Here is an 11,682-nt window from a genome sequence, read left to right as displayed (position 1 = left end):
GTATGTGTGAAATAAAATTGTTCCCTAGATGTCTCTTGTCTTGTCCGCGATCTTCATCCTTGTAGGTACCTAGGGTCATGGAGATCGAGCAACTGTGAGGCTAAGTGCAGGGAGAACGTGAAGTGTTATTCTAAACACGAGTGATAGAAGGGTTTAGTACGGTAACACGGATCCAATGCTTGGGGATTCATGAGGTGTAGTCATTTAACGCCCAAAGCTCTTATCTAATATTTATTATCTTAATTATCGTGGCAACCCCGCGCGACGGATAGGGCCTGCGGTAGGACATTCCTGATGCAGGACTCGTGCCGGTCAAGATGTTATTTGGACACATCCGCCACTTCGGTTCATAACACATCTCGATGGGTGACTTACAACACACAAATTAAGATCATATCTGATCTGAACACAATGGTTGTAAGCATTAAGACCTCATACCCATACCTCCTTTTATTTTAGGTTTTGAACCATCATTTCCTTGATTGATCCGGTCAAAAGATGGAATTAATCCTTTAACAAAGCTTGCTAGAGACTATCACTTCAAGCTTTTCCCAAGTGTCAAAGGTACCTGCGGGATGGCTATATAACCAACGCTTTTGCTTTGACGGTTAGTGTCAACCCAAATAATTTCAATTTTTATTTCATCATATGTGAAAGCATTAAATTTAAATATCCCATACATTTCATCAAAGGGTTGTAGTATTGTTACGGATCCTCTGTACTTTTGCCTGTAAATTGTTTACCTCGTAGCTTCCTAAGTAAATACGGATTAATTCGAAAAAAATCCATTTGGTCCTGGTCCTAAAGATGTAAATATTTTCTAAATAGGTGGTCCCAAGAGATTTATTGTCGTGAGTTGATACACATGTTCAAACTGGACCATGGTTTGTTAGGACTGGCAAAATAAATTAGTACATAAAAATTAACCAAGACTTAGAACAAAAACTAAAAGAGCTTAGCTCCCCAGCAAGGACACTAGATTTTTTTTAAGTCCTACAGTATCATAGGGTTTAGTTGTAGCCCTTTCAAAGTAATAGTATCAATCCCACATGAAGCACGTGAAATGGTCTTTGCCTCTTGTAGAGATTTACTCGAATGTGCCTCCAAGTAAATTGTTGTCTAAACCAAAAGCGGCATGGAGGTGGAAATATTGCAACGGTGAGTGACTGAAATCTTAAGTGCCAAAAGTAGTAACAAAGACAAAAGGAGTAAGGATAGTGATGAAATCTGCACTAAGGCTAAGGCGTTCTCAAGGAGTTTGGATTCCCCACTTGTATGTTTGCTACTTAATTATGCCAACACATAATTCTTGGTCCAGATAACTAATACGCTTTACATGATTTTATAGGTGGGCGGAGCCAAGTACAGGCACATGCATACAGTGTAGCTCCATATCGCACACGCTGCCACCTTTCCTCCCTATGCGGCTGATGGCAATGATGATTAAGGATCCCCGAGTGGTCGTAATAAAGGGGGTCTCGATTGGTCCCCTATCAATGGTCAGGGAAGGAGGGAAATAGCTTATTTCACTGCAATACCTCCTCAACCCACCTTCGCAAAGACGGTAACATCCTTTTCGTACATCAAGGCAGATGTTGAGCGGTTGACTTCACTCGGCATTGGGAAGAATAGTTAACGTAAGCATATGAAAAGAACGTTGTATCTTATCAGTATTTCGCTCCTACACATACTAGAGTTACTCCATATCCCCCAGAACTTGGGGAATTACTCAGAAATAGAGACAACAAGCATTACCAAAGTATTCATGGCAATTGCAGATGAATGATTAGTGTAACACACATATGAATCCACGCTAGGTTTCGGTATGACAACACGGTAAAATTATGAAGATGCGGATGGAGATGATGATGTAGGTTGATGTCGAAGTCTCCTCAATCAGTATGATGGTGTGGTGGTGCCCTTCTACTGATTCCCCTTCCAAATCAATCCCAAAGGTGAGGATTCATGGTTATGGTGTCTATGTTTGTCTTCTCTCAGTTCTAATAATGCAGAGTTAAAAGTAGTCACCAAGGGGAGGCGGCACCATGCGGTACTACCACTGCTATGAGCAGGTATGACCGTACCACACACCATATGGTGTCTATGTTTGGCTGGTTTGTCCCTTGGTCGGTGCTTCATATGGTATTTTATTATCTTGTCAATTGACGTAATATTCACTCATAAATGGGTATTTCCTCCCCCCCTCAATTTTTTTTGGGTATTTCCCAATTAATGCTCCAAATATCCTTCCCCTCCGGGTCCAAGGAGGAGGATACCCATAGGCTCCAACATCACTAGCAATGACCCCGTACCCCGTGAAAGAATAAGGCATTCAGACAGAGGCCTCGCTACCTCTGACCTAGGGTAGGGGCTAGGCCACTACGAACCTTGGGAGACCAAGCGGCAACAGCAACGCGTAGGCATGCCGTCGCCGAGGGAGGGGAGAGGGGGAGGTGGGTGGTGGCGGCGGTCGGTAGGGTTTCCTTCCGAGTCGCTTGTAAGGCGACGCGGGGCGGGAGAGCTAACCACTTGTTTATCTCCTGCTTGCTTTTTCCACTTTGTAGTTGCACTATAGTCGTCAAGAGCTTTGTTAAATTAAAGTGAGGAGTGTAAAGCCTTGTACTGAAAAGTAAAAAAACTTTACCCGTTCGAACTATAATCCACTTTGACTAATCCACGTGAATTATTTCCAATAACCTATCTATAGTTCACTTGATTCTAGTAGAAAGATGAAGAAAAATGGAAGAAAATAGCGAACTATGTCCTCCTCCTTTGGGTGCCGAAAGACAGTTGCACCTTAATCACCTTGACGCAGCGGCTCGTCACACGCTCTGCATGATCCGTGAATGACCATGCTCTGTTTCTTCATCCAACGCGAGCTTGGAATGTGACGGAGGAGGCAGCGTGGGTTTGCTGCTCGCCTCGTTGCTCTTCCCCCAGAGGACCAAGTAGAGCCCCACGACGACCAGCACCGACCCGACCACGCTCCCGAGGTGGAGCTGCTCGCGGAGCACCGTGACGTTGATCCCGGCGGCGATCATCTGGATGAGCGGCATGAACGCCGTGGTGAACACGGGCCCCCGCCGCTCCACGCACCACGACATGGCCAGGAACCCCAGCCCGGACCCCACCACCCCCACGAACAGCACCGTCACGGCCTTCAGCGCCGTGCCGGGGAGCCACACCTGGAGGGTCATCGCCTCCGTCGCGGCCCCGACGGCGGCCATCTGCGCGGTGCTCAGCAGGAACATCCACGCCGTGCTGGAGTACAGAGCGGGGTACTTGGTGCCGATCTTGGACTGTAGTATGAACCACAGCGACCAGCTCGCCGAGCCGCCCAGCAGCGCCGCCGACCCGATCGCCCACCTCCACGCGCCACCGTGGGCAGCAGCCGCGGCGGCGTGGTGGTCTGTGGTCCGCGTCCCCGTCAGGGCCGGGCCTTGGTAGAGCGCCATCAAAATCGCTCCGGCCAGCCCCACGGCCGTGCCGGTGAGCTTGGCGGCGCCGGAGCCGGTGGTCACGTCGAGCTTCTCGATCTTGAAGGGCAGCGCCAGCAGGAAGGTGAACATGGGGGTCATATTGATGAAGGCGCTCGCGAACGTGGCCGTCGTGTACCGCAGGCCGAAGAAGAAGAGCCACTGGGTCAGCGACGCTCTGCCATGCCATTGCCATGCATCAATTAGCATACGAAATTTATGACTGATCCGCACTTGTTACTCTTGCTATAGTTAAGCAAAAGAAATTAAGCTCTGTCAACATTTGGTGTAATTAAGCAAAATAAATTAATTACCCGAGCAAGGCACTCAAGAAGAGGTAGACGAAGATCTCTGTGGTCATCTTAGGCCTAGTCTTCCTACATATATACATGAAAACCACACATAAATTAGCAAACTCAACATCAGAAACTAGTATCTTGTGAAAATATAAAAGCTTTCATTACTCCTGGTCTATATTTGCAACGACATAATTAGTGCTGACACGAACCTCTCTTTGAAGTAGGCGATCGGGGCGAGGAAGAGCGTGGCGGTGAGCTGGCGGAGGACGATGAGGACGGTGGTGTGCATCCCTTCGTTAAAAGCCATCTTTGTCAGCGTGTTCATCACCGCGAACACGGTCACCACCGCCAACATCGTCACTATAGGCTTCCAATCCATTCTCCTCTCTTGATCAACACAATCAAGTTCACTAGCTCGATGTATGGTGAGAGGGGCTTTGTCTTCCTTTTCGGAAAAAAGCTATATGATGAGTGTGATACTAATTAACTAACGAAACTAGGTCCTGGATTTATAGCAAAAGACATACTAGTGGCAAGGCTATTTATGGCCTCCACTCATGCCCTGCAGACAATCCGTGGAGATCCATGTGTACAATATTCTACAATTTAACTAGTTAAATCAGCAGTACATCACTATTTGCTTTAACTTTGTGTGCAATATGTTCGGCCAGGCATGACTGGTATAGTGGCATTAGTTATCTAGTCGGGCCATCCAAAAGTTCTAATGGAACAAGACATTATCATCTAGCATTATAAATGGAAGAATTTGTGCATCTAGCTAGCTTTACACGAATTAGCTAGCTAATTTAGTTCCTTAAATGATAGCATCAGACATGTTTGTAGTAAGACTATTAAAGGTATCAACTCATGCCCTGCAAATAATCTATGGATGTGCATGTGTACAATATTCTATAACTTTAATGGTTAAATGTACAGCAATATTTGCTTTAATTTGTGTGCGCTGAGGAATGCTATATCACACAGTGTTGGCCCATATGCATGCACGACTAGCATTAGAGCAACTCTAAGAGATAATCTAAAAAGATAATGCCTAAACCCATTTTAGATGCAGCCCTAATACTTTTTCAAGGATTTTTAGGGTGCATTGCTTGGACAAATTTCACAGAAGTGTAGCCCCTATACCTCCTCATTCCCTTACATTACTCGGACATTTCTTGTGTGCGCCAATATGTTCAGCCATGCATGGCTGGCATACTAGACCGGCTATCCAAAAGACATTGTCACCTACCAAAAGAAATTTAAGGATTTGTACACCGAGCTAGCTTTCTACTCCCTCCTTTCCAAATAAGTGCCATGGTTTTAGTTCAAATTTCGACGGTGTACCATGGTTTTACATGTTTTGGAATGGAGGGAGAACTATTTAACTAGCTAGTTTATTTTGATAACATCGGAGATGCTTGTGGCATGGCTTTATTGCCAACCTTTTGTAGTCTGAGGAGGGGAACCCGTCGGCTCTCCATACTTTGATGCACTAGCTATTTATTACTGTAAAGTATTAGGTCATACAAGGAATAAACATATCTCGAGCTTAGAAGCTACGCCAACCACAATAGGGATTACGTTTCACAGATATGCTACATCAATCCTATTGCTAGGCTGTCATCCATGTCGGTTGAATAAGCCTACGCTACCATTTCCAATTCATTACACTTAAAAGACCAACGAATCCAGCACCCCCACACGCTAAAGTGAGTACCAACAAGAAGTTGGAAACTTTCTTATTAAAGTAAATTTGAGTTCCAAATATCCCAGCTTAATCATAAAGCACACCAAGGTGGCATATATTGATTTCAGAGAAAAAAATCCACAAGTATGAAGATTACACCAATACTCGTCTAGATCCTAGGTTAGATTGATAGTCATTAAATATGGCAGGTGGATCCAGGTAGTCCACTTATCACTAGTCAGGATTGCAATTTTTTCCCAAGGTGGAAGTCCGGGAAATAAGATCAATGATGACATTGGCCACTTTTCTAGATGAATAAGGATTTGGGAGAAGGAGATCCATGTACTTGTGTTCATTTGTACGTCATTGTAGATTTGCTCATCATTCTTATAAGAAGGGTTAAGGGGGATGTGTTAATCGATGGCGTTGGTGTCGGGGGTTCCATTTTCTAGTGTGTCGAACAATTCTTATAGAACCTGGTATGGAATAGGCATTGAAATGTGAATCAGATTCTATGGATGTTTGAACAATTATCCGACCTCTAGATTAACTTTCATAGGAGCGAAATATTCAGCTATGTGAGAGCCAAAAAAAAAAGCACAAAGATCAAAACAACTGATTTTTTTTTTGTTGCGAGCCAGGGTCGCTTCCCTTTTTTCACATGTAAATTTCCATACATTTTTGGAAGCCCCTGATATTTCTGAAAAGAATGGACTACTACATGTCCATGTTTTTCTGTCAGAGTGGCAAACATAAATGAAATAGGTCAACTAGGTGGAGTATTATTCGTAGACCGAAGGACTGAGATGACCTTAGAGTGGAGAATTTGTAGGTTAAAAATAAATGCATGCTGAGTAAGTGGCTCTTTAAGGTGCTCATGCGCATGGTGTGTGACAAGAATTGCAAGGGACAAAATATCTTCACAACTAAACACTGTCACGGAAAGTGGCGGACCTAAACAAAAATTACCAAATGTCCACTTATATGCCAAAGTATGTGTAACTGTTTACAAGGCGCTAGCGCACTAAGTATTGGTTCTAACCATGAAGCAATATATTTCCCCTAGCTAGTAAGAGCATCTACAGCTGGGCGCCCCAAACCCTTCTCAAACGCTCGGGCGGTCCACCCGACCACTGACCGGTCATGATTTTTCAACCCAGACGGACGCCTCAAACGGGCCTCAATTGCCTGGTCTGAAAGGCAGCCCTCATACCCGGTTCAAATATGGGGCGGATATGAGGGCGCCCAAGCATGCCCACCACGTCATACCCTGCCCATGCTGGCCCACCCAACTCCACACATATTCGTCCCCATCCGCTTCCCGGACCAAACCCCAACCACTTCACTACACTCCACTCTACTGCCCTCCATCAGCTGAGCAGATCTCCGGGCGTGTCCGGCCGTCTCCAGCATGGCAGACGGCGGATCCGACTCCGACCAGTTCGGATTCGTCGACTGGGGTGTCATCCCATGCGGGTTGGAGGAGGCAATGGCGGTCCACATTGCACTCCGCCGCTCCCAGGAGGACAGCGCCCGGCCGACGGACGGATCTGTCTGCCGCGACTCCATAGCATCGGCTGATTGGGCGCTCGGGTCCTCTGGGGCTAGATCATCGCGGTCCCGGCAGGCGGAACCCCTCTCCTTCCCCATCACCGGTCAGGCAGACTATGAGTCCCACCGGGTACGGGCGGCCGCCGTGGGAAGGAGAGGATAAGAGCCACTGAGGCCTTTATCGCGGCGGAAATGGTGGCGGCGAAGGCGGCTGATGCGGTGGCATGGGCGTCCGCAGAGGAGGAAGTCATTTGTGCCCGCATTATGAAGAACCGGCAGCGGAGGAATGCGTGCGCCCTCGCCCGAGAGCAGAATCAGGCGGACTGCGCCATGGACGGACTGCCACTGAAGGAGGAGGAAGACAGTGACGGTGAGGACGGCTCCGGCGACGAGCAGATCCGTCTCGATCCCTATTGCATCTTCGACCGGTGCTTCTGCGAGAAGGGCAGCAAGGGCGCTGGGAAGGGCAAGGGCAGCCGTGGATGAACTCCACCATAGCCAAACATGCCATATTTTGATAATATGATGGCATGTTTAGTTAGTAGTGATAGAGTAGCCAGACGATGTGTGTGCATCGATGTAGTTGCATGAGTTTGTATGGATTCGAGATATGATAATTGAGGTGTCCGGATGTGGATTACATTATCTGATGGGTGCCCGCGAACACGTCTGCGGGCGTTTAAGGGACCGGATTTGCTCATCGTGACCGTAGATGATCTAAGATAGCATAGGTCACAGTGTCAAAGAGGAGTTATTCAGCAGCAGATAGATATGCTCCTTCATCGTTTGAAAGGTTCCAACACACGCTTGTGGAAGATTATTTGGTTGGGAGACAAGCCACTTAGTCAGCAGTACCCAGCACTCTATAACATCGCCCAACATAAAAACATGTCTTAGTGGGTAAAGTGCTGTCAACAGTGCCTATGGATATTGGCTTAATGCCTAGCAGACAATCTATGGAGATGCATGTTAACATTGTCTCAATATTCTACTACTCAATTCGTTAAATCAGTACTAGTACAACACTGTTTGCTTTGATTTTTGTGCGCCGAAGAATGATGCATGTGTGTGTAGGGCCAGGCATTCATTCTGCAGACCATGCATCCGAGGCAATGGAAGAAGAACCTCGTTATCGTATCTTCCAAAAGGAATGGAAGAATCGATCTGTAGCTTTATGCGAGGGAGAAAGAAAGAGAGGAGACTAAGGCTAGATGCTTTGAAAAGGCTAGATATCCAGCCGGACTCAGACGTACTTAAAACGTTGAGATATACATACATTATTACTATCTTGGTTTATTCCAAGCAAAAGAAGGCGCGGTGCATTCACCAGGATATATATTTAGCGAGAGTCACAGGTTCATCCCTTATCCTCAAGGTTTCCAAAAATTATGGAAAATACATGCATGTAGGGAACACTTCACTCAAAAGAAGAGGAGAAATCTGGTGCATTTGTTCCTAAATAGCGAGCTTCTTCGGTGATTTTCATTAAAGAAACCACCTCCCAACTTACAAAAGTTCTCCCAAGAAAGAAAATCTCGAAAGGCTTTAAGAAAAATTCGGGTGGAAATGTGGATACATCCTGCGAATATTGTCTCATATATGTTTGTCCACGGAATCGAATGCTTAATTTATCTTGTGAGAATTGTGTCCTTAGGCCCAGATTTAACACATGGGGTGACGACCAATAACCCATCAGCTAGATCCGCCAGGCACTAACATTCCCCCCGTAAATATATGTATGTTCTTGACCTGACTGAATCTTTTAAATATTGCGTAGTGATTTTTGTGCTCTGCAAAAGGAAAAATAGCATCCTTCTGCGTCAGTAGCAGTAATATTTATGCTCCTGCGAATCGATCAAGTATCGCGTCAGTAGTAAAATATTTAACCAACCAAAAATAGCATCTAGACGTGTACCACTGAGAACCAACGAAGAAAATAGAGGACGGTGCAAGATGATTAAGCACGTGCTTATGCTGCTAGCTACTAGATCGAGCTCCTCCATTGGTGACAAGAGATAATTAATGTGATTCACACAAGCTAAGTAGAGTGTGAGGTAAATTAGAAAGGTGAATGCTACTTTTTTAGCACTTCTGTAAAATTGTTACCCTGTGTCCTCTTCGCCCCATTTAAAGTTCACTGCCACATTTACCACAAAATTGTTACACTGGGTTACCCCATTTAACTTCTTTTTTTTGGCTGGTTAAACCTACTTGTCGGACCAACGAGGTTGATGCTACTTTTTTAGCACTTCTGTAAAATTGTTACCTTGTGTCCTCTTCGCCCCATTTAAAGTTCACTGCCACATTTACCACAAAATTGTTACACTAGGTTACCCCATTTAACTTCTTTTTTTTTGGCTGGTTAAACCTACTTGTCGGACCAACGAGGTTGATGACTTACCAACTCGAAAGCACAACCCTCAAAGCAGGGCCATTGATTCCATTTGGTCGTGAGGAGTGTGCCAAAAATGAATAAGGGTGCCAAGTGGCGCAAAGAGGCGACCACAAAACTCCCTAGCAACGACTGCTGGATTCACCACTAGGTAGGGTTGTGCGTGTAGGAGGACACACCCAGCCGGTTTGCACTTCCGAATTCGAATAGTTACCAGGCACCTGACAAGGTTGGCCTCGCAAGTGGTTCGAGCCGGTCAGAATTCAGACAAATTGTTATATTGGGCTAAAGATGACAAAATATAACGATTTTGATGTAAGACGTGGCAAAAATATTTAAAAGGGATAAACACCGCCACAAATGTACAAAGTGGGGATAAAAACATGGGATTCACTACTAAAGTAAACTTCTTGAAATGAATTTTACAAAAAATTCCACCTGAATTAGCAGTCCATCATCATTAAATATATCCAAAAGTGTATGGTTGCTTCATGACTGGACTAACCCCTTGCATGCATACGGACATAATTGAGTTTCTTCACGTTCTAGTTTGACTTTCCAACAAACAAGACCAATCTTTCTATTTTAGCAAATATAAAAAAATAATGTAAGCAGGATGTAAGCGCTAAAATGTTATACTTATACTGAGTTGAAATACAGGGAAGATAAGCGGACTGTAGCTAAAAAGCCGTACGGGCTCTAACTGCTATTGTGCGATTGCGAGGTGGACAATTAGTTATAGATGTTAACTACTCCCTCTATAAACAAATACAGGAGGTGACCTAAAACATCTTATATTTATTTACCAGAGGAATTATTAAATTGGTTATGGATGGCATAACAATAATAAGATATATTGGACAATTAACAGCATTGGATCGTACTCAAGAAAAAACGAGGAACTGATGCTGCCTGCCGGCACGTACTAATAAATGAGGAACGTATGGCTTGCAAACCAAGAAGAGCAGAAATAGAGCAAAGCAGAGGCGGTGGATGGGAGCACTCATTCGATCCTGTTTGTCTATTCAAAGTCTATCAACTATCATTCGCGAGCGTATTGATTTGTTTCAGCTTTTTGGAATTGGCACCTCAATCCAATGGATGGACGGAAACATATTAGGTACGTGCTCTTGTGTTCTTCCTGTCTCTTTTCGGAATACGTATCCAGAGGAAGAGAGAATCCAAGTACGCCGACGGTACTGTTTTGAATGGACTAAAATGACATCCGGCGCAAGAAGTCTCTCCCGAATCTCTCCGCTTTATGCCAATCTCTTGTTATGTGGACGTGCATCAAATCTGCCGTCCGGTGATTAATTAACGCCGGAACCTGCAAGATAATGGGAGGAAAGAAGCAAGCTACGGGTACTAATCATCAACGGAGTAGTACATTGGAAGAACATTTCGAAATATGTTAATAATAAAGGGGGTAGTGCTGGTATCTATGCCCTGGCAAAAAGAGATATAATATTTTTATCGCAGATATCCTGGAAATAAGTAAATTCGATAATCAGACCCTTTTTCAGCTTTAGAATCTGGTTGTATAAACGACGCGTCCCACCTATGGAAATGTTGTTTTGCATCATTTAAGAAGATAGACAGAGTTGGTTAATCCACTATATACATTTAGCATTTTTTAATGATTACATACAAGATTACTTTTTAGAATGATTTAACAATTACTAACCTTAGCTGCAGCATCGTTCCAACTATCTCTTTGTAACACCCCGGTCAAACCTATCAGTTCACTCATCGGTTTCATGCCGATACGTCGGCCGGCGATCTAGGCTGGCGTCACATATCAGCACTAGTATTTTCTCCCCCGCAAAACAAAACATTAGTTTTTTCTACGCAATTGTTCCCCCTCATATGTATCCGAGATCAACTTTTCAGTCGGTCACCCATTCTTAAATTGGTCTAAGCCAGGGCTCTTAAAAATAAGATGCACCTTGTTGATATAAGTAGTTTATCACTCCTATTAAGTTTGATGTCACTGTTGGAGTGTAACGTTCGACCATCTCCCATAGTTCGGACTTTTGGAGCAACTGACTGGTGCGTGAATTCTACATGGTATTAAAGCTAAGAGATCTTGAGTTCAAGAGCCGGCTGACACAATTAAATTACAGCCCATTTTGCTGCACATTTAGGCTTGAGAGAACCACACGTAATGGGGAGTAGAGCAGTTTTCTTCTCAAGCACCTCGTAGCACCGGAAGCAAAACTTTACTTCTGTTGCACTATGAGAGAGGAAGCACCTGTGCAACCTGATCTCAACAAAGAA

At 44.7% G+C, this 11,682-nt stretch overlaps 1 protein-coding gene across 1 annotated transcript; it reads right to left on the bottom strand.

The window, feature by feature from the left end:
- Positions 1-2,626: 2,626 nt before the first annotated feature.
- On the bottom strand, positions 2,627-4,266 carry LOC123129916 (WAT1-related protein At3g30340). The gene is made up of 3 exons (XM_044549885.1): positions 3,985-4,266; positions 3,791-3,853; positions 2,627-3,654 (listed from the first exon to the last, which is right to left on the bottom strand). Exons 1-3 carry the CDS (start codon positions 4,152-4,154, stop codon positions 2,823-2,825), a joined length of 1,065 nt encoding a protein of 354 aa, XP_044405820.1. The 5' UTR covers positions 4,155-4,266; the 3' UTR covers positions 2,627-2,822.
- Positions 4,267-11,682: the final 7,416 nt, after the last annotated feature.

This window comes from Triticum aestivum, chromosome 6A (genome assembly GCF_018294505.1).
Source record: "Triticum aestivum cultivar Chinese Spring chromosome 6A, IWGSC CS RefSeq v2.1, whole genome shotgun sequence".
NCBI lineage: Eukaryota > Viridiplantae > Streptophyta > Magnoliopsida > Poales > Poaceae > Triticum > Triticum aestivum.
Note: the sequence above shows the minus strand (reverse complement) of the source record. Positions and strands in the feature narration are given on the sequence as shown.